Raw genomic sequence first — 18,667 nt, 5'->3', positions numbered from 1 at the left:
GCTTTAGGGATGTAGCTCCAAGTATAGGGTGTCCTTTAAGAAAGGAAAGGCCTACAGGGGATAACATGGACTAGACAGAAGGTGATGGAAATTTCCTGACGGGTTTGGTGGCATTCCCCAGGATCCAAGCTATGGCTACAGTGGCCCCTCCTTGTGCCCTCCATAATGAGATATTTAAATCCACCTGATGGATATGTGTGACATCTGTTAAACATAATCAGGTGTTTTAAAAGATTTACTTATTTGAAAGAGGGAGGAAGAGAGAGAATGAGAGAAAGAGAATGAGGGGGAGAGAGAAAAATCTTCTATCTGCTGGTTCACTTTCCAAATAGCCATAGCAGTTGGGTCTAGACCAGGCTGAAATTAGGAACCTGGAAATCCATCTGGATTTCCCATATTGGTAGCAGGGGGCCCTCGTCTGTGTGTCATCTTCTCCTGCCTTCCCAGGTGCTTTAGCAGGAGGCTGTATTAGAAGTGGGGCAGCAGGACATATGGTATGACAGCTTAACCCACTGCGCCATGGCACCATCTAAATGTTTTCAAAGTAGACTTGACTTTCTAGAGCAGCTTTAGGTTCACAACAAAATGATGGCAAAGGAAAGCAGAGTTTCCAGACACTTCCTGCCTCACCCATGCAACCAGCACTGCCTCCCCTGCTGACAGTACTCCACACCAGGTGGGGACACTTGAAATATTCGGTGAACCCACGTCAATACCTCCCCTTCTTCCCCTTCATCGCCATGATTGCTCTGAGTCCAAAGTTCACTCTTGGTATTGTACATTCCTTGGCTTTGCACAAATGTGTAATGACCATATTTCCCCAAAATAGTATCGTACAATATCGTTTCATTGCCATCCCTGCCTGTTGCTCCTCTTTTTCCAACCCATCACCAGACTTTCTGTTACCTCCATAGTATTCCCCTTCTCACAGTGTCATGCAGTTGTGATCAGACGGTATATAACCGGTTCACATTGGCTTCTTCCACTTAGCAGTAATGCTTTTAAATGTCCCTTATGATTTTTCCTGGCTCAACTGCTCATTTCTTCTCTGCATTGAATCATTTGCTCATCTGTTCATTTGCTGAGAGGCATTCAGGTTGCTTCTATTTTTTTTTTTTTTTAAGATTTATTTATTTTGAAAGGCAGATATACAGTGAGGAGGAGAGACAGAGAGGAAGGTCTTCCATCTGTTGATTCACTCCCCAAGTGGCCGCAATGGCCAGTGCTGTGCCAATCTGAAGCCAGGAGCCAGGAGCCTCTTCTGGGTCTCCCACATGGGTGCAGGGTCCCAAGGCTTTGGGCCGTCCTTGACTGCTTTTCTAGGCCACAAGCAGGGACCTGGATGGGAAGTGGGGTTGCCGGGATTAGAGCTGGTACCTATATGGGATCCTGGCGCCTGTAAGTCGGAGACTTTAGCCACTAGGCTACCACGCCCGGTTGCTTCTATTTTTTTAATTAGTTAGTTTATTTATATGATTTTCAGAAAGAGAGAAGGAAAGACACAGATTTTTTGTTTTAATATGCGTTGGTTCACTCCTGAAATGGCCACAATAATCAGGGTTGGATCCAGCTGAGCCAGGAGCTTCCTCTAGGTCTCTCTCTCACGTAGGTCAGGGGCCCAAGACCTTCCTTGAGCCATCTTCCTCTCCTTTCCCAGGTCATTGGCAGGAAGCTAGATTGGCAGAGGAACAGGTGGGGTTCGAGCCAGCCTCCATATGGGATGAGACCGTTGCAGGTGGCGGTAAACTGCTATGCCAGAACTCCAGCCCCAACCTTTCGTGTTTTGACAATTGTGAATACAGCTGCTGTTTACTTCCACATGCACGTTATCAATTGAATTTTCAAACTCCTTATGTGACATTGGGTGACATGAATTACGAAATTTTTTGTTTTAAAAAGGTCACCACCCCATCCCCCTGCCTCCGACTGATCATTGGGTGGGTGGGTGGTGATGAAAGGATTTGGTTTCACTGTTTGGTGTCTGGCTTCAGTCTCACACATGGGATTTTTCACAAGAGCAAATAATGGCACTTTGTGTCTAATTAGCAACTTTGGCCGCCTGTAGCCTGCCACAGCTTGTTAGCAGTCTCATCCTTTCCCCCAGGAGGAGGTTGGTGCTTGCACAGTTTAAATGTCTCAGTCCTCCTAGTTGGCACAGGATCATGTTTGTTGCTGCTCTTACAGCTGCATTTGGGAGCAGGGGTAAAGGGTTAGGTATTACTGGCCAGCAGAATGGAATGGGAACAAAGATCGTGGAGAAAAACCACATCCCTAGGCCTGTCTCTAAGGCTGGACCGGCACAGTAATTTCACCTATGTAAGCACTTCGCCAGCACCTGCTAGGTTCTTCATAAATGTCAGTTTCATTTTAAGTAACTGTCCTGCTATTGTCTCAGTCGCACAATGAGAGCCTTTCTCTGGCTCTTGCCTTCCAAGCAGCTCAGTTGTTCTGGGTAACTATCTGAATGGCTGCCTGATCTTTCCCTGCCTTAGGATTCCACCAGACACCATGGGTTACAACCGGTCCACAGTAAGTCCCCGTTGGGGCCTATCTTCTGTCTGTGTGAAGCTGAAGGTGGGGAACACCCTTCAGACCAACCCTGTTCCTATCAGGCCTTCTTTAATTTTTGGAATGTTTTCTTAACCTCACTAATCTCCAACCCTCTCTTCTTTCACACAAAACAAAGGGAGTTGACCAGTACTTTGAACTTGGCTCAGGCTTTAATAGGGTGTAGGTCCCTGACCAAGAATCTAAAAGAAGACATTAGTCTGCCCCGGGGGTAGTTCTGGCTTGAAATAAATCACTCTGTTAAGAGACTGTGGGGCCTGACAAGGTGGCCTAGCGACTAAAGTCCTTGCCTTGAAAGCATCAGGATCCCATATGGGCTCTGGTTCTAATCCCGGCACCTTCACTTCCCATCGTCGAAGACAGCCGAAAGCCTTGGGACCCTGCACCTGTGTGTGAGACTTGGAGGAAGTTCCTGGCTCCTGGCTTCGGATCGGCACAGCATCAGCCATTGCGGTTACTTGGGGAGTGAATCATCGGATGGAACATCTTCCTCTCTGTCTCTCCTCCTCTCTATATACCTGACTTTGCAATAAAAATAAATTAAAAAAATAAAAAAAAGACTGTGGGGGGATGGGAGTTGGTGAAGCTCTAGAGCGTGACTCCTGGGGTGAAGATGAGCCGTTTTCCCCACTAGGAAGAATTGAAGGATGCTAGCCATTTCTTTCCACGTCACCCTCAATTCAGGTAGTTGGGCTAGCAGTTAAAAAAAAAAAAAAAGATTTATTTATTTTTACTGGAAAGGCAGATGTTCAGAGAGATGGAGAAACAAAGAGAAAGATCTTCATTTTCTGGTTCATTCCCCAAACGGCCTCAACAGCTGGAACTGAGCTGATGCGAAGCCAGGTGCTTCTTCCAGGTCTCCCACGAATACAGGGTCCCAAGGCTGTGGGCCATCCCCTGCAGCTTTCCCAAGCCATAAATGGGGAGCTGGATGGGGGGTGGAACAGCTGAGACACCAACCAGTTTCCATAAGGGATGCTGGCATTTGCAAGGTGAGGATTAGCCTGTTGAGCCACGGTGCCACCCCTGGGCTAGTAGTTTTGTAGTGAGGTGATTTTTTTTCTCTTCTTTCATTTACCCTGGGACGCAAAGGCAGCAAGGGTTTCTAGCTGGCTATTACAGAGACAAAACCAATGTGCCTGCCTTCCCGTCCCTCAAGCACTCCCAGTTTGCACTTAGATATCCCAAGCAGAGGGAGTTCTGTGCATTCCCTTTGCTGGCTGTTTATCTGCTGCAGGCGGTGACTGGGGGAGGAACTCACTCTTTTTTACGTCGCTGGCTGTTGATAAGGCCGGGGTGGGTGGGGGGCAGTGCTCAGCTGGGGACCTAGGGGGACATTAGCTGCCTCCTGCAGAGAGGTGACCTTGGTCAGAGGCATTAGCTCGGTTAGGAGATTAAAGGTGGAGCAGGCTGTGGCCCTCCTCCTCCTCACGGGAGTTGAAACCAGCAATTGTCTTTGCACGTTCAGAAGGGTGGGAGAATCTAGCCACCCAGTAGGCTTGCCCAGCCAAGAGAGGTGTGCTTGTGAGAGAGAAAGAAAGAGTGAGTGAGAGGGAAAGGAAGAGGGAGAGGTGGGGAGAGAGAGCGAGAGGAACCACAGGTGGGCAAATAATGGGAACGTTCCACGGAGAAGCTGAAAGCTGCGGGGCAGGTGCTCCTTCCCCGCAGATTCTTTCCTGGAGGCTCCGGGCGCTCGCAGATTCTGTCTACTATTTAGGCTAGCCCACTCTTATTTCAGGAGTGGAGTGGGACTCTGTTTTGGGCGTTCTAGGGTGTCACCTCTGGCATTTGCTCCCGCTGCAGGAAAACAAGTACAAATGCAAATGCATCGGGTTTCTGCACAGCTGCCCCAGTGCGGAAAGCAGCCGGTCAGCAAAACTGGGGTGGAATGAGGGAAGCAGGGCGGGGGCTCTGGCAGGGCAGCGCCTGAGAATCCGGGGGGTCAGGGCAGGGAGGCCTCTGGGGGCAGCGTCCAGGTGGGTGATGCTCGGTGCACCGGCGCGGCCCCTGGACCAGCCCTACAGACTGAGCAGGGGCGGGAGCGGAGGAAGGGCTAGGACCTGAGCACCACCGGGAGGGAGCAGCTGTGCCGGCCGCCCGGGAGCCAGGGGCCCTCCCAGTTGAGAGCATGCGGGACGTGAGCTACGTGTGGCAGCTTGTGCGCAGACTTTTCCACTGCAATGTGGTTTCAGCGGGCGCCGCCTTCTCCCCGCCCATCACAGCTCAGTCGCCTCTCAGCCAAGCAGCGCGGTCCGCACCTTTGCGCTGAGGCTTTGCTTAGCTAAAGTCGCATCCTTGTGTTGTTGCGTCCCGGCGCGCACGAGCGGCGGGGCATCGCTTCAAGCGCCACAAATCTGTGCGGTTCACCCACGATTGGCCCAGTGTCGCCAGCGGATGCAAACCGCCAGCGCCGGGCAAGGAACGAGGGTAGCACCACAACACCGGCGAGTGGCGAGGGGAAGCTGTACAGGGTGCAGACGAAGCTTCCTGGACTTAAGGGGCTTGCTTGGTCTACTAGCGGCTTCTGTAGTAAGCCTGGGGCACGTTGTCCCATGGTGAACCAGAGGTTGGAAGGGGGTTTTAGGTTTGGTGGACTTGCCTTTTCAGATCAAGGCACATCGAATAGTCTCTCTAGCGTTCCCTTTCAGCCCCGCCCCTCTCGACTTTTCCAGTGTTTTGCTGCTTGTGCCCAGCATGGCAGACCTCTCAAGGTTCCTGGTCTTGGGCTAGGTCGAGCGGGGAGCAAGGCCCACCCAGTCCAAGCCCATGATTCGGAGGGATTCAAGCAGCCCAAGGAAGGAGGGCAGGGATCGTGGTGGGCAGTGACTCACAGGTGCCATCAAGAAGTTGCTGTGGTCCAGATGCTACCCCCCTCTTTCCTGGGCTGTACTCGACCCCGAAGTGCGCTTTAGGAATACAGAATACCGGGGCCCCACAGCTAGAATAGGTCTCAGTAGTAGGATGCGTGTTAACCCGCATCCGAGAAGACTCGGCCACGAGGGTCCAAAATTACAGTTCGGCATATGGCGCCGCGCCGCCGCTGTCCCCGAGCAAAGGTGAAGTGAGAGTTCCGAGTTATCGGAGGAAGCTGTCTTAAAAACTAACCGCAGAAAGGGCAATAATAGGGTCTGGAGCCAGCCAGCCTGTCAGAGCCCAGGGCTGGGTTGCCGGAGCACGAGGGCGCTGCGGTCTCCGGCCCGCAGAGGGCACCCAAAAGCCGCCTTCTGGCTTGCCCAGCCTCCTCCCCCTCGAGAAACGGGGCTAGGACGCTAAGAATGCGGCCCGCCCCGAGGCTGACGTGCGCAGCGACTCTTCAAAAGCCGGGCGGCGAGTGGGGCATCCCGGCAGAGGTGGAGAGCAGGCGAGTGGCCCTCTGCTGTCACCGCGCATCCCGGTGCTTTCCGGAGCGCAGGAGCCAGCAGTGCCCGCGCGCGCCACCCTCGCAGCGGATCAGCGAGCACGCTTGCGGGGCCGGCGCCCAGGACTCGGAGCACAAAGCACGTCTTTTTCTCCCCCTAGTTAGCTCAGCGAGCGCCTGGCCGCGCGCCGGCGCACGCACCCCTCTTCTTCCTTTGTTCCGGGGGTTGGCGACCACTCTTTCTCCCCACGTTGGAATCTCCTCGCGGGGTAGAGGGCCGCCGGGTGCTGCAGTGAAGATGCCCTTGGAGCTGACCCAGAGCCGCGTGCAGAAGATATGGTTGCCGGTGGACCACCGGCCCTCGCTGCCCAGATGTGAGTACAAGTGCACGGCAAAGCGGGACTGCCGTCCGCGCCGCCGCCGCGTGCAGGGCCGGGCCATTGTGTGTGACGCCCGCTTTTGTGCCGGTGCCCTTCTGTGGGGTGCTGGCTGGGGGCGGCAGCCGACTGCTCCTCCGGGGTCCGGCGGCTGAGGCGCTGTAGCCGCGGAAACGGCGAGCTTGGCGAGCCTGGGCTGCCAGCGCCGAGGCGGCGCAAAGCATGCGCCTCCGGGAAGCCAGGCGCGCGCCCCACCCGGGGCACCGGCGCCGAGACTGCGGCCAAGGGGTGCGGCCGCCACCTCGCTCGGGGCTCTGGCGTCCGTCGTCTCTTTTCCCGTCCCCTCCGATTTCCGTCTCCCCTTCCTAAATATTTTTCTCTGCTCTGCTTTGCCACGTGCGCTCATTTCTTTCACCTTACCCTCTACGCCCCATGTGCGACTGTATTTCTCTGACTTTCTTTCTGTGTCTCTCTCCCTTTTTGCCTTATTTTCCCTGTCGACTCGCATCTCCTTCCCTGCTCCAGTGACTGCTGGGCGCCCTTCCGGCACGTGTGTGTGTGTGTGTGTGTGTAAGGGAGGTGGGGGATGGCAGGACAGCCATTGCGTGGTTGAAGGGGAAGGCGTGCGGCGGCGACCGCAAGTGGGCAGGAAGTCGCGCGTGCACGCGTCCCCAGGGGCTCAGTATGCGGGCGCCTCCCGCTGCAGCTCTGTAGCCCTTGTGCTCGCTGGGACTGCTGCCTCTACCTCTACCATTGGAGTGGCTGGGTGACGCCAGCCAGGTGACGCGCCTGGAGTCCCATCTTATGGACCGGGGCCAGTTGCCAGTTGGGGCATTTTGCCCAGGCTGGGTGTGTTGCCCGAGAAGGAACCAGCGGATCCATGTGCAAACCCAGCAGATGGCTTGTGGTCATCTGAGGGCACCTGAGAGCCAGGCGGTTGGTTGGCCGGGTGTCTCCCCAGACTGCCACGTTTCTCAGGAGCACCACCACGGAACATGACAGACCTCCCTGCGCTTTGCCAACTTAAATCACCAGCTGGCCCGTGCCAGGCCCTGAAGCCTGCTTGTGGTAGGCACTGGTCCCCTGGTTGGTGAGGTTGGTGGCCGGTGCTCTAGACTTCAACTTCTCCCTCCTGGGTGTGGTATCCTAGGACTGGCGTCCTGGCAGGTCTGCTACTCATCCAGCCCCTGTCAACTTGCTTGATAAACCAGGGCTGCTCTCGGTCTGCTTATCTTCCTGTACGACCTGTCAGAGGTGGACTATGTGCCCTCAGGGAACAACTCCACTCCCTTTTCACTTTTGAATAAAACAAATGCTATCTGGAGTGTATTTTGTAAACTACAAATACAGGATGGGGCATTTAGCTTGATACATACTTGGGATTGAATGTGTGTCTGTGCTGATTGTCCTGGAAGACTGTATCCTACTGGGTACTGAGATGGGTCTTGGTTGCTAGTGATTGATTCTCAGAGACACCGGGGTGCGGAGATGCATCCTGCTTCCAGGCTTGAAGAAACCCATCTGTTAGACTTCATCAGTCTGCACGTCTCGCACGCACGGAAGAGCATCGCTGTCAGAACCGTTCAGAGCTTGACGCTGGAGGGGAGAGAATATGATGCCTAAAGCTGATGGATTGAGGTTCTTGTCCTGCCTGCTCCCCGAATCCCCATGTGTGGTCTCAGGCATATTCCTTCTTAGAAAAATATCTACAGGGCCCGGCGGCGTGGCCTAGCAGCTAAAGTCCTCGACTTGAACGCCCCGGGATCCCATATGGCCGCCGGTTCTAATCCCGGCTGCTCCACTTCCCATCCAGCTCCCTGCTTGTGGCCTGGGAAAGCAGTCGAGGACGGCCCAATGTATTGGGACCCTGCACCCGCATGGGAGACCTGGAAGAGGTTCCAAGTTCCTGGTTTCGGATCGGCACAGCACCGGCCGTTGTGGCTCACTTGGGGAGTGAATCATCGGACGGAAGATCTTCCTCTCTGTCTCTCCTCCTCTGTGTATATCTGGCTTTGTAATAAAATAAATAAATCTTTAAAAAAAAAAAGAAAAATATCTACAGCCTGAGTGTTTATTACATAGTCTAGTTTCAAGTAATGGCATTTTTTCGGGGGGGACGGGTGGCGTGGAGAGGGGTGATTTCCACGTGTATGGTCCCATTTGGTTCTTACTAGAATGAAAAGGAGGACTTTTCCCTTCCTTTCTGGCATCCTTCTGGATTGTCATCACAGCCGCCCCCACCACTTGACATTGGCATTGGGGGACATTGGGTGATTTTTCCTCCTGCTAAACCTGTTAACATGAGTAGATTTTTCATGGGGTGGAGGGGAGCAGTAAATTTGCCCTGAGCTTGATGACTAAAAGAGGGTCTGGAGAATTATTAGGAACAGTTAAAACCCAAGATTGATGAGTTGGACAAGATTTCTACTTGCAAAGCACGTTAACTGGGTGCCTGGGTACTAGCTGACACAGGGTGTTTGCTGAAAAGCCTGCCCCATCTGTCAAACGCGGAGGTCAGACTTTCAGTTTCCTTGTCTGCAATGGGCGTGACATTACAGTCCATCTAGTAGGGTTGTGAGGAGTCCCGTGTTTGATGGTTCCTAAGACAGTGCCTGGCACTTGATGAGCCTCAAGGAAAGGGTAGCCTCATCAGGGCAGAACAGTGGATATTCATCCTGGTCTGTTCAAGGTTGGCTTAAACAGGAAGTAGGGAGACTGCCTCATAAGGTGCAGAGGAATGAGACCAACTGCCAGATGATCCTTGCTCGGGGATCTAGGATAGTGTGAGCAGAGGTCAGTGTGGGACTCGGCGACAGAAAGGTTTTCATCTTGGAAGTAGGTTCCACGTGTGGCAAGTCTGGTCTTTGGTGATGACGTGTGACTTCGTGGGAGATGGCAGGCTTGCCCCTGGAGTTCTTAGCAGTGATTCTCAGCTTAGGCTGTGTGTTAGAATCATTTACAGGATGGGAAAAGAGCATCCTGGAGCCTCAAGCCCAGTAAGTGGTGCCCCAGCTGTGGCCCGGGTATCTTGTATTGTAGAAGCTTGTTGGGTTCGGCCACTGGTGGACTGCCGTCACTTAGGAGAGAAGGATTCCGTGGAAGGAAGACTCCAGCCAAGTCCTGTCGCTCATGAGTCCTGCTGTGTGACCTCTCCCTTGTGCCAAGTCTTCATTTTCTGTTTGTCTGAAACATGGATAGCCAGCAGCCTCTCCGGGCTCCTCAGTAAGCATTTTCAAAAACTGCTATAGTGCCTTCCCCAGCAGTGTCCAGAGGTCTATTATACAGCAAAAGAGACAAAGACATCCAGAGACGAGTAACCTTGTCCAGGGGCCAGGAGGTGGTGAGGCCAGGGTCAGAACTGTGTTTGCTGGACTCCAAGCCCCTCATGATTTATACTGTACTATTGTATTGCCCCCTGAAATTGTCAGTGATAGATCTTATCTGCCTCTCCATTTTGCTGGTGAAGACTATGGGGCTGAGGCTGCAAAGACCATTTCTTAGTCAAAAAATTCATTAGCTGATAGCATAAAATTGCATGCAAAGTCATGACAGTCAATGCAGAAGAGGTTGTAAAAGAGATGCTGTTAGCAACGTTCTCCACTGCGGATAACTCAGATGTGCTTCTTCATGTGAAGGTAACTCGGACGATACTGCCGATGTCAGAAGAGAGGTTCCTGTCTGTGTGGCCCACATCTCTTGCCTGCTGGTGCTGTGTGCATTCTCATCTCCTGCAGGTCCAGCTTGTGTAACTGCAGGTTAAAACTGATCTTTCTCCCCAGCTTGGGTTCTGCCTCTGTCAGGTGGGAGTACTTTGAGGTGGTTACTGTAAACCAGCACAATTCCAGTTCCCTTTGGCAGCCATAGGGATGGATCCTTTCTTGAGTCATCTATCAAAACAACCCTTTGTGCTTTTCCCCTGGAACTTGCAACTGAAGCATAACTCATCTACTTGTAGAAAAAAACAGAAATGAGCTCGGGTGTTGTTTTGAGGATCGAATTTCTCAGAGAAGGAAACTTGTTGGAGGTGTGGGAGCTGCAGCCAAGAGTCTTCCAAACTTTTTTTAAAGATTTATTTATTTTATTACAAAGCCAGATATACACAGAGGAGGAGAGACAGAGAGGAAGATCTTCCGTCCGATGATTCACTCCCCAAGTGAGCCGCAACGGGCCTATCCGAAGCGGGGAACCTGGAACCTCTTCCAGGTCTCCCACGCGGGTGCAGGGTCCCAATACATTGGGCCGTCCTCGACTGCTTTCCCAGGCCACAAGCAGGGAGCTGGATGGGAAGTGGAGCAGCCGGGATTAGAACCGGCGTCCATATGGGATCCCGGGGCGTTCAAGTCGAGGACTTTAGCTGCTAAGCCACGCCGCCGGGCCCTGTAGATTTTTTTTTAAAGATTTATTTATTTTTATTGGAAAAGCTGATATACAGAGAGGAAGATCCTCCCTCCGATGATTCACTCCCCAAGCGGCTGCAATGGCTGCAGCTGAGCCAATCCGAAGCCAGGAGCTAGGGTGCAGGGTCCCAAGGCCCCAAGCCGTCCTGACTGCTTTCCCAGGCCACAAGCACGGAGCTGGATGGGAAGTGGAGCAGCTGAGATTAGGACTGGCGCCCATATGGGATCCCGACGCGTGCAAGACGAGGATTTTAATCACTACGCTATTGTGCCGGGCCCCTCCCCCTTTTAAATTAGTTTATTTGAGAATAAGTTCAGGACTTTTGTTGGGTAGATGAGGGCAGCTGTCGTTATCAGCGTGGTTAGTCACTCAATCTAGGGAGGAGAACTGGAACTGGAACCCGGGGTGCCAGCCTCCCAAGCTAGCTGTGACACAGACGAGCCCTGTCCAGATGGTGGGGTTGAACTCGTCCGACTGGCTGATTCTCTGCATGATTGGCAATCTCTGCCTGCAGCTCACGTGCTCACCAGCTGGTCTTCTGGGTTTATTTGGTGGTCTTTAGCAGAGACCTGAAACAAGTAGCCATGGTGTGTTGGATACTAATACAGTATGGTACGACTGGCTTACAGACAGCCAAGTCTCAGCTCTGTAACACTCTGTGACATTGGCCCTGATTCATCCACCCATCCTGACTCACCTGACACCCAGCGACTGTGTCTGATGAGTGACCACCTGGGACTAGGTGATTTCTGTGAGATCTTAAATTCTAGTGACCGGGCCTTACCCATGGACAACCCTTTTAGCCTGAGCCGCCCCCCAGACTGTAGTGCGGTGTGTATATGTTAATCCAGCCAATGGTCTCCAAACAGATGGGTTCCTTCCCCTATAACATAGCAAACATCTGTGTAACTCCCATAGGCATCTTAAAGTTGATGTTGAAAACTGACAATGAAATGCATCTCATTTCAAAAGCTTTCTTTGTCAGAAGAAGTTAGACATGATGCCAAATGGCACACACAAGGACTCCTTGGAGAATCTTAGTTTACATACAGGTGTTTTTCATGTACAGTCATTGTGCTGTTCAGGACAAAAAGGAAAAGGCTGGGGTCCAACAAGGGCGGTGGGATGAAGGGGAATGAGATTTGCTGGAAGGCCCTGTGGTTCCTTGCTGAGACCTGGGTGACCAGGGAGGAGGGACCCTGGCTGCACCGCCAGTCTCCTGCTGCCACTTGAAGTCTTGGGCAAGAACCTAACAAACAGAGAGTGATGACTTCTTAGGCTTTTGAAATTCAGTCTAAACATCTGCTTTACAGTGTTTTCTCTGTTATTGCCTTTTTGGATTTTTCAGTACTTTTTTTCCCTTTCCCAAAGTGTTAATGCAGGAGATTTGTTCCTGTGATTAGTGGATGGGCATAATCCCCGATTTGGGACATCAGGCAGCTTCTATCTCTGGGCTTCCTTGGCTCAGTTCCACGTATGAGTCTGACAGTCTATGTGTGATTGTGTGCACATATGTGTGTGGTGTTTGTGTGCACACACATGTCTGATCGTCTCTGGGTGTCAGGGTGTCTCCAGGAGCTGTCTGTCTGCTTGTCCTGAGGACAGAAGTTCCCTCAGTGCTGGTTAGCAACACTAATGATTATCACCGCTGCCCCTCCCAGAATAGTGCCAGCTATTATTCTCTAGGAACATGTTTGCTTGTTCCAGGGCCACTAGAAGCCAATGAATGCAGTTTAGGGCTGTCTGTGTTCCCTCCCCGCTCCCCCACATCTCCTGAGCCCATGGAGTCACAAGGTGGTGTTTGGCTGTGGACCTCAGCTTGGGTCCTTGCCAAGGTCCTGCTCCTTCCTCCCCACCCCCAGGTGTGCACCAGATGGTGGCTCTGCTTTCTCCCCACCCTCCCTGGCACTTGCCCACTGAGGCTCCTCTGTGCGTCACAGCCTCTGTCCAAATCTGACATTGGCTGAGCTCCGTGAACGGCTTTCAGAGCTTCCCCTGCCCAGTGTGCAGGTGGCCTGTGCTTGGCAAGCCGTGAGCCATGGGGCAGCACCACCCAGGACTTGGCACCTTGCCCGGGCGTGCAATCACTAGTCACTAGACCATAGGAGTCCACCTGAGAAGTCTCAGGTCTTTGGACTCCAGAACAGGCTGCTCTGGACTGCTCTCCGGCAGGCCTGGTGAGACCATCATTTCCTGGTAGTGTCTTAATGGAACTGCTGAGGAACATGGGGCAGTGGTTGAATGGTGGAAGCCAGGCAGTCTGGTGTCTGCCCTTGCCTAGGTTCACGGCATGGCATGGCTTGCTGCCTGGCAGCAAAAGGTCAGGGAAAAGCATGAGACTCTCAGGAACATGAGGTTTTACCTGTCCCTTGGGGAGGCCCATATCCTGGGTTCCTGACCTGCTTTTATCTGAGGAAACACTTGTTTAAAAAAAAAAAAAAAAGAAAGAGACTTGCTTTTTAAAGATTCTTTTAGGAAGGCTGTGCCCACGTGCCAGGTGAGGGCTGGGAAGCTGGTGCTTGACTTCTCCTTGCAGCCTGACGTACTGGGGCCCAACTCCCCCCGCCCTCTCCTACCTGCTCCCTCATCATCCCTGGTGTTAAGGTCCCCAGGGAGAGGGACATTTCTACCAGTGTTAGAGGGCCCATGCTGGGTGTAGGACCTTTTGTGTTGTGGGGGATTTGAGTTTGGGACTGTGTGCTAAATACACCCTGAAGCTGCAAATCGACACTGGGGGCCTCTGGCCACTAGGGGGCCGTGATCGTTTTTTTGGATTATAAAATGCAGGAGTTTGGGGGTTGGGGAATGAGCAGAATTTTGATGAAATTCCTTAAAGTTGATTGTTTGGCATGGCTTTGTGTTTGTTAACTTTTGTCACATGACTGATAAAAATTTATTTCTTTAAATTTCTTCCGAATTTTTTTATTTGGAAAGAGATGGGGGAGTGTGTAGTCCCTTCTGGTGGTTCGCTGCCCTTGAGGCCTAGAGCAGGTGCAAAGCTAGGAGCCAGAGTGGAAGGAACCCAACTACCTGAGCCATCACTATTGACTTGATGGTCAAGGCCTGTGTTAATAAGAACTGGATGTGGGAGCCAGAGCCGGGTATTGAACCCAGGTACTCTGCTGTGGGATCCAGGTACCCTAAGTGCCAGGCCAAATGCCTGTCCCCCCGATTACTTCTAATTAACACATGAGAGTTGTAATCTGGATGGAATACAGTGTGCTAATTGAGTACATGTATATGATGTGCAGTGACCAAATGGGCGTAATTCGTATTTCTATTTCCTTAAGTATCATTTTTTTGTGTTTGGAGCCTCCAAGCACCTCTCTTACAATTCTATACAAAATAGGTGAAAAGTTATTGATTATGATCACACCATTGTGCTGTGGACCACTGGACCTTACTTCTTTCTTGTTCTTTCCAGCCTGTGGACCAAAGCTGACGAATTCCCCCACTGTAATTGTCATGGTGGGCCTCCCTGCCCGGGGTAAGACGTACATCTCCAAGAAACTGACTCGTTACCTCAACTGGATCGGTGTGCCCACGAAAGGTGAGCTGCCGCCACAGACCGGGCAGGTCGTTGTCCTTGAATGTCCTATTTTTTTTTTTTTTTTACACTTCCTCTGCTGAGAGTTCTCCCAGTGCTCCAGGCTGCTGCCGCCACTTTGAACCTGCCCCGATCCTCCCAGCTCAGATGGGAATTTGTTTTTCCTCTTGCTGGCTTCTTTCTGCTATCAGAGCCCAGTCACTTTTAATGTGTCCTCCTGCTGTTCACTGGACTGAGAATAGGAAAATGGATGGTGTGGGACTGGTCCACAGGGGTGCCACTCTTGGCAGAAGATGTTTGTTCTCACAATCCCTGCAGCATGATAGGCCTGAGTTGTAGCAGAGAGCCTCACATAATGCAGGCAGTCACGAACACTGTGTTTTTGGAGGAAGCTGAGCTGCTTGCCAGCCCAGTGCTTGCGGGGAGTAGGTGATAACGCTGGACTGCGACGTTCACGCTTTGCTTCCATCCTGAGTCCTCATCGTGTTCAGATTGGTGTTTGTTCACTGACCTTCTCCCTAACCCCCCCTTTGCTTGACACTATTTTCCTGGCTGGAACTTGGTCCCTTCCTCCTGCTTGGTCACCTAGGGCTGCCTTTGTCTTCCCCCCACACAGTGTTCAACGTGGGAGAGTATCGCCGGGAGGCAGTGAAGCAATACAGCTCCTACAACTTCTTCCGCCCTGACAATGAGGAAGCCATGAAAGTCCGAAAGTAAGACGCCAGCCTCCTGGCAGGCGTTTTTATTTATTTATTCTGGGGGGTGGTTCACTTTGTCTTTTTGACTGGACTCTGTAAGAGCAGGAGAAGAAGCCACCCTGCCGGTGGGGCTGCTCTCTGCAGGTGGCCCTCTGATCTGCCTCTCTGCCTCACTGAGGCTGGCTGTTTTGATCTGTTCCCAGAGGGTCTGTCTCAGCTGACGGAGGTGGGTCAGTAGCAGCCACAGCCACATCTTTTAAGCTCAACACAAAGTCCATTGCACTGAGAATCATCCGTGTACCTTTGGAAATGATTTCTTGTGAGGCAGGTGGTGATCTGGATCCCTGGTGCTGTGTCACCCACCCCCGGCTGCCTATTGGGACCACCTGGGAAGCTTGGGAAGGGGCCAGGGCCCATCACAGGCCAGTCCTGCAAGCATCTGTGGGTGGGCTCCACACATCTGTTTTTGAACAGCTCCCCTAAGCAATAGTTCCGGCGTGCAGCCAGGCATGCAGGCGCGTGTGACCTCCCTAAGGTGCCCGGGGCCATCTGCATTGCACCAAATTGAAAGGCCTGGCCAGCCCTGAGCTGGAAGTATGGCTTCCTGTTTGTTGGGGCCAGTGAGGGAGCTTCTAGTGACTGGGCTGGGCTGGCTCTGATTACAGTTTCTCTTTCTGGTGTGTTGCAGGCAGTGTGCCTTAGCCGCCCTGAGAGATGTCAAAAGTTACCTGACCAAGGAAGGAGGCCAAATTGCTGTAAGTCTGAGGAACAGAGCTGATTGTTTCTGCAGCCCCGCGGCAGGAAGATGTTTTCAGTGGCCAGGACAGAGCAGGAGGATGTTCCAGGGATGCTAAACAGGATCAAGCAGGGCTGAGGTCATGGGAAATGAGGGGAGCAGGTGGCTAGAACAGCCTGGGGACTTGGGCTGGTTGTAGGGTGGACACAGAAATGGTGGTGTGCTCAGTCGTACAAACATCTTACCAGCCTCGTGGCAGTTGGACATCTCCTCCAGGCAGGGTGGAACCTGGGTTGTGGCCAGGGCCTTGACACCAGTCGCCCTTCTGTGCCTACCCTCCCAGAAGAAGCTGTTAGCGTTTGTCTGCTTTTAACTGCCATGTCCACCTCTTCCCTGCTGTCCCCAAGTGTGGGAGGCAGTAGCTGAGAGAGGACTGCCTGTCGTCCGAACCTTGACGAGGCTTTGGCCAGGGCATTTTGGATACACTACTGGAATGAACAAGTGGATGGTTTTGCTAAATGTTGTTCAGCTCCAGCTTCATGTCTTCTTCCTGGCCGTTGTCCCTCCCTCCAGGTTTTTGATGCCACCAACACTACCAGAGAGAGGAGACACATGATCCTGCATTTTGCCAAAGAAAATGACTTCAAGGTGAGCTAAGCCCCCTTGTTTAGTTCTGGAGAGCTCAGAAGAGATGGGGAGACCAGGGGGACCAGCTGGTTCCCCAATTCCCACTTAGTCTTTCACCTCTCGCTGCCTGAGCTTGGCTATGGCAGGGCCCACAGGGGTCCAGGAGGCATCCCTCCTGCGGTGGGGCAATGGGGTCATGGATTTTTGTTGTCTGTGGGAATCAGTGAATGGCCTCTCTCTTCGTATGTGATAACACCACAGTGACGTCCAGGATGGTGCACTGAGATGTGCAGTTGTTCTTTGTAAACATTTTTCTTGTTCTTTTTTTTTTTTTCCTTAAAAAATTATTTGAGAGGCCAGTGTCGCAGAGTGATGGGTGATGCTACTGCATGCAGTGCTGGAATAAAGAGTGGAAAATGGCCCAAATGCTTAGGCTTCTGCACCCATATGGGAAACCCACATGAAGTTCCTGGCACCCGGCTTCCACCTGGTCCATTACAGCCATTGAGAGGTGAATCAGCAGATGGGAGAGCTCTCTCTGTCAGCCTCTCCCTGTTTCTCTGGAACTCTGACTTTCTAATTAAAAAAAAAAAAAAAAAAGGTTTATAAAGATTAAAAATATAGAAGAGGCAGAATGAAACAGATAGGTGGAAAAATCTCCCATTCTTTGATTTACTTCTTAAGTGCCCATAGTACTTGGTCGGGCTGCAGCCGGGAGCCAGGAACTTGGTCTCTGTGCAGGCGACAGAGACCCAAGTGTTTGAGCCTTCACCTGCTGTGTTCTAGGGTCTGTAATAGCAAGAAACAGAAGTTGGGTCTCAAACCCGGGGGCTTCCAGTTGGGGTTATGGGTGAGTGGTAGGCCAAATGCCTGCTCCTTATGTGTCAGTTTCTTAACATCTCTGTTTAACATCTCTGTCTGGCTTCCACCAGGTGTTTTTCATCGAGTCTGTGTGCGATGACCCTTCTGTTGTTGCGTCCAACATCATGGTAAGACGGCTTGCCACCTCTAAGCTCATGTAGCACTGACACCACAAGGATGTCTTCAGTCCAAAACAAATGGGGGTCCAGGTCAGAGCCTGCAGAGTGACCCAACCCTGGGGCGGAGCTACCCCTGACCCCTTCTGTTGTGTCTGAGAGGTCAGAAGTGTGGAGACAAGCTTGCCCTGTATAGTGGGCTATTGCTGTGAGGGATCTTTGAGAATAGTCAGCATGCACAGTGTTGCCTGGGGTGAATAAAGGAATACATTGCTACAATGTAGATGAACCTTGAAAATAATCTTCTAATTAAAAAAAGAGATTTATTTATTTTTTTAGATTTATTTATTTATTTATTTATTATTTATTTAAAAGGCGGATTTACAGAGAGAAGGCGAGACAGAGATTTTCCATACCCTGGTTCACTCCACAAGTTAGTGCAATGGCCAGAGCTGAGCTGATTCAAAGCCAGGAGCCTGGAGCTTCTTCTAGGTCTCACATGGGTAGAACTAGGGTCATGCTCTGCTGCCATTAACAAGGAACTGGATTGAAAGTGGAGCAGTGAGGACACACCCGTATGGGATGCTGGCATTGCAGGTGGGTAACGTACACCACCACCACTCCAGCCTTGATAATGTATTTTTAATCTACATTACAATCAAAGGCTTAATACCCCACTAGGTACAGAGCTCATCAGGAAATTTTTTTTTTTTTTTTTTTTTTTTTTTAAAAGATTTTATTATTATTGGAAAGCCGGATATACAGAGAGGAGGAGAGACAGAGAGGAAGGAAGATCTTCCGTCCGATGATTCACTCCCCAAGTGACCGCAACGGGCCGGTGCGCGCTGATCCGAAGCCGGGAACCTGGAACCTCTTCCAGGTCTCCTATGCGGGTGCAGGGTCCCAATGCATTGGGCCGTCCTCGACTGCTTTCCCAGGCCACAAGCAGGGAGCTGGATGGGAAGTGGAGCTGCCGGGATTAGAACCGGCGCCCATATGGGATCCCGGGGCTTTCAAGGCTAGGACTTTAGCCTCTAGGCCACGCCGCCGGGCCCCATCAGGAAAATTTTTAAAAAGACCCTAGTTTAAGGGGAATGTAGGAAAGAAAGGAGGAAATAATTATATTCTTAGAATTGATGCATGGACTACCTTGAATGTGTTAAAAACTAAAAAAAAAAAAAAAAATGTTTAAAAATGTGACACTAAAACAAAACCTGACAGAGAGGTTCCCATGTTTCAGAGGAAGTGCCATGCACCCGCCCTGGAGCCCTCTGTGTCCAGTGCTCCAAAGGGCGTTTGCTCAGGTGTGTGGAGGGCAATTGGCTTCGACAGCAGTGTAGCAAAAACGGAGAGACTGACCTTGAAGGCTCTGAGATGGGTC

At 51.8% G+C, this 18,667-nt stretch overlaps 1 protein-coding gene across 4 annotated transcripts in view; it reads left to right on the top strand.

The window, feature by feature from the left end:
• PFKFB3 (6-phosphofructo-2-kinase/fructose-2,6-biphosphatase 3) overlaps positions 1-18,667 on the top strand; it is an 82,304-nt gene that overhangs the window by 51,198 nt on the left and 12,439 nt on the right. For 2 of the 4 annotated variants that reach the window (XM_058669513.1, XM_058669514.1), the window contains exons 2-6: positions 14,126-14,251; positions 14,865-14,961; positions 15,635-15,701; positions 16,256-16,330; positions 17,242-17,298. In XM_058669513.1, coding sequence (XP_058525496.1) covers positions 14,126-14,251; positions 14,865-14,961; positions 15,635-15,701; positions 16,256-16,330; positions 17,242-17,298 — 422 coding nt within the window. Of the gene's footprint in view, positions 1-5,702; positions 6,301-14,125; positions 14,252-14,864; positions 14,962-15,634; positions 15,702-16,255; positions 16,331-17,241; positions 17,299-18,667 lie in introns of those variants that run through there. The other 2 variants (XM_058669512.1, XM_058669511.1) reach the window with 2 other exon arrangements.

The sequence above is a fragment of the Ochotona princeps genome, chromosome 10, assembly GCF_030435755.1.
Source record: "Ochotona princeps isolate mOchPri1 chromosome 10, mOchPri1.hap1, whole genome shotgun sequence".
NCBI classification, from domain to species: domain Eukaryota; kingdom Metazoa; phylum Chordata; class Mammalia; order Lagomorpha; family Ochotonidae; genus Ochotona; species Ochotona princeps.
This window is presented reverse-complemented; position numbering and strand designations above follow the sequence as displayed.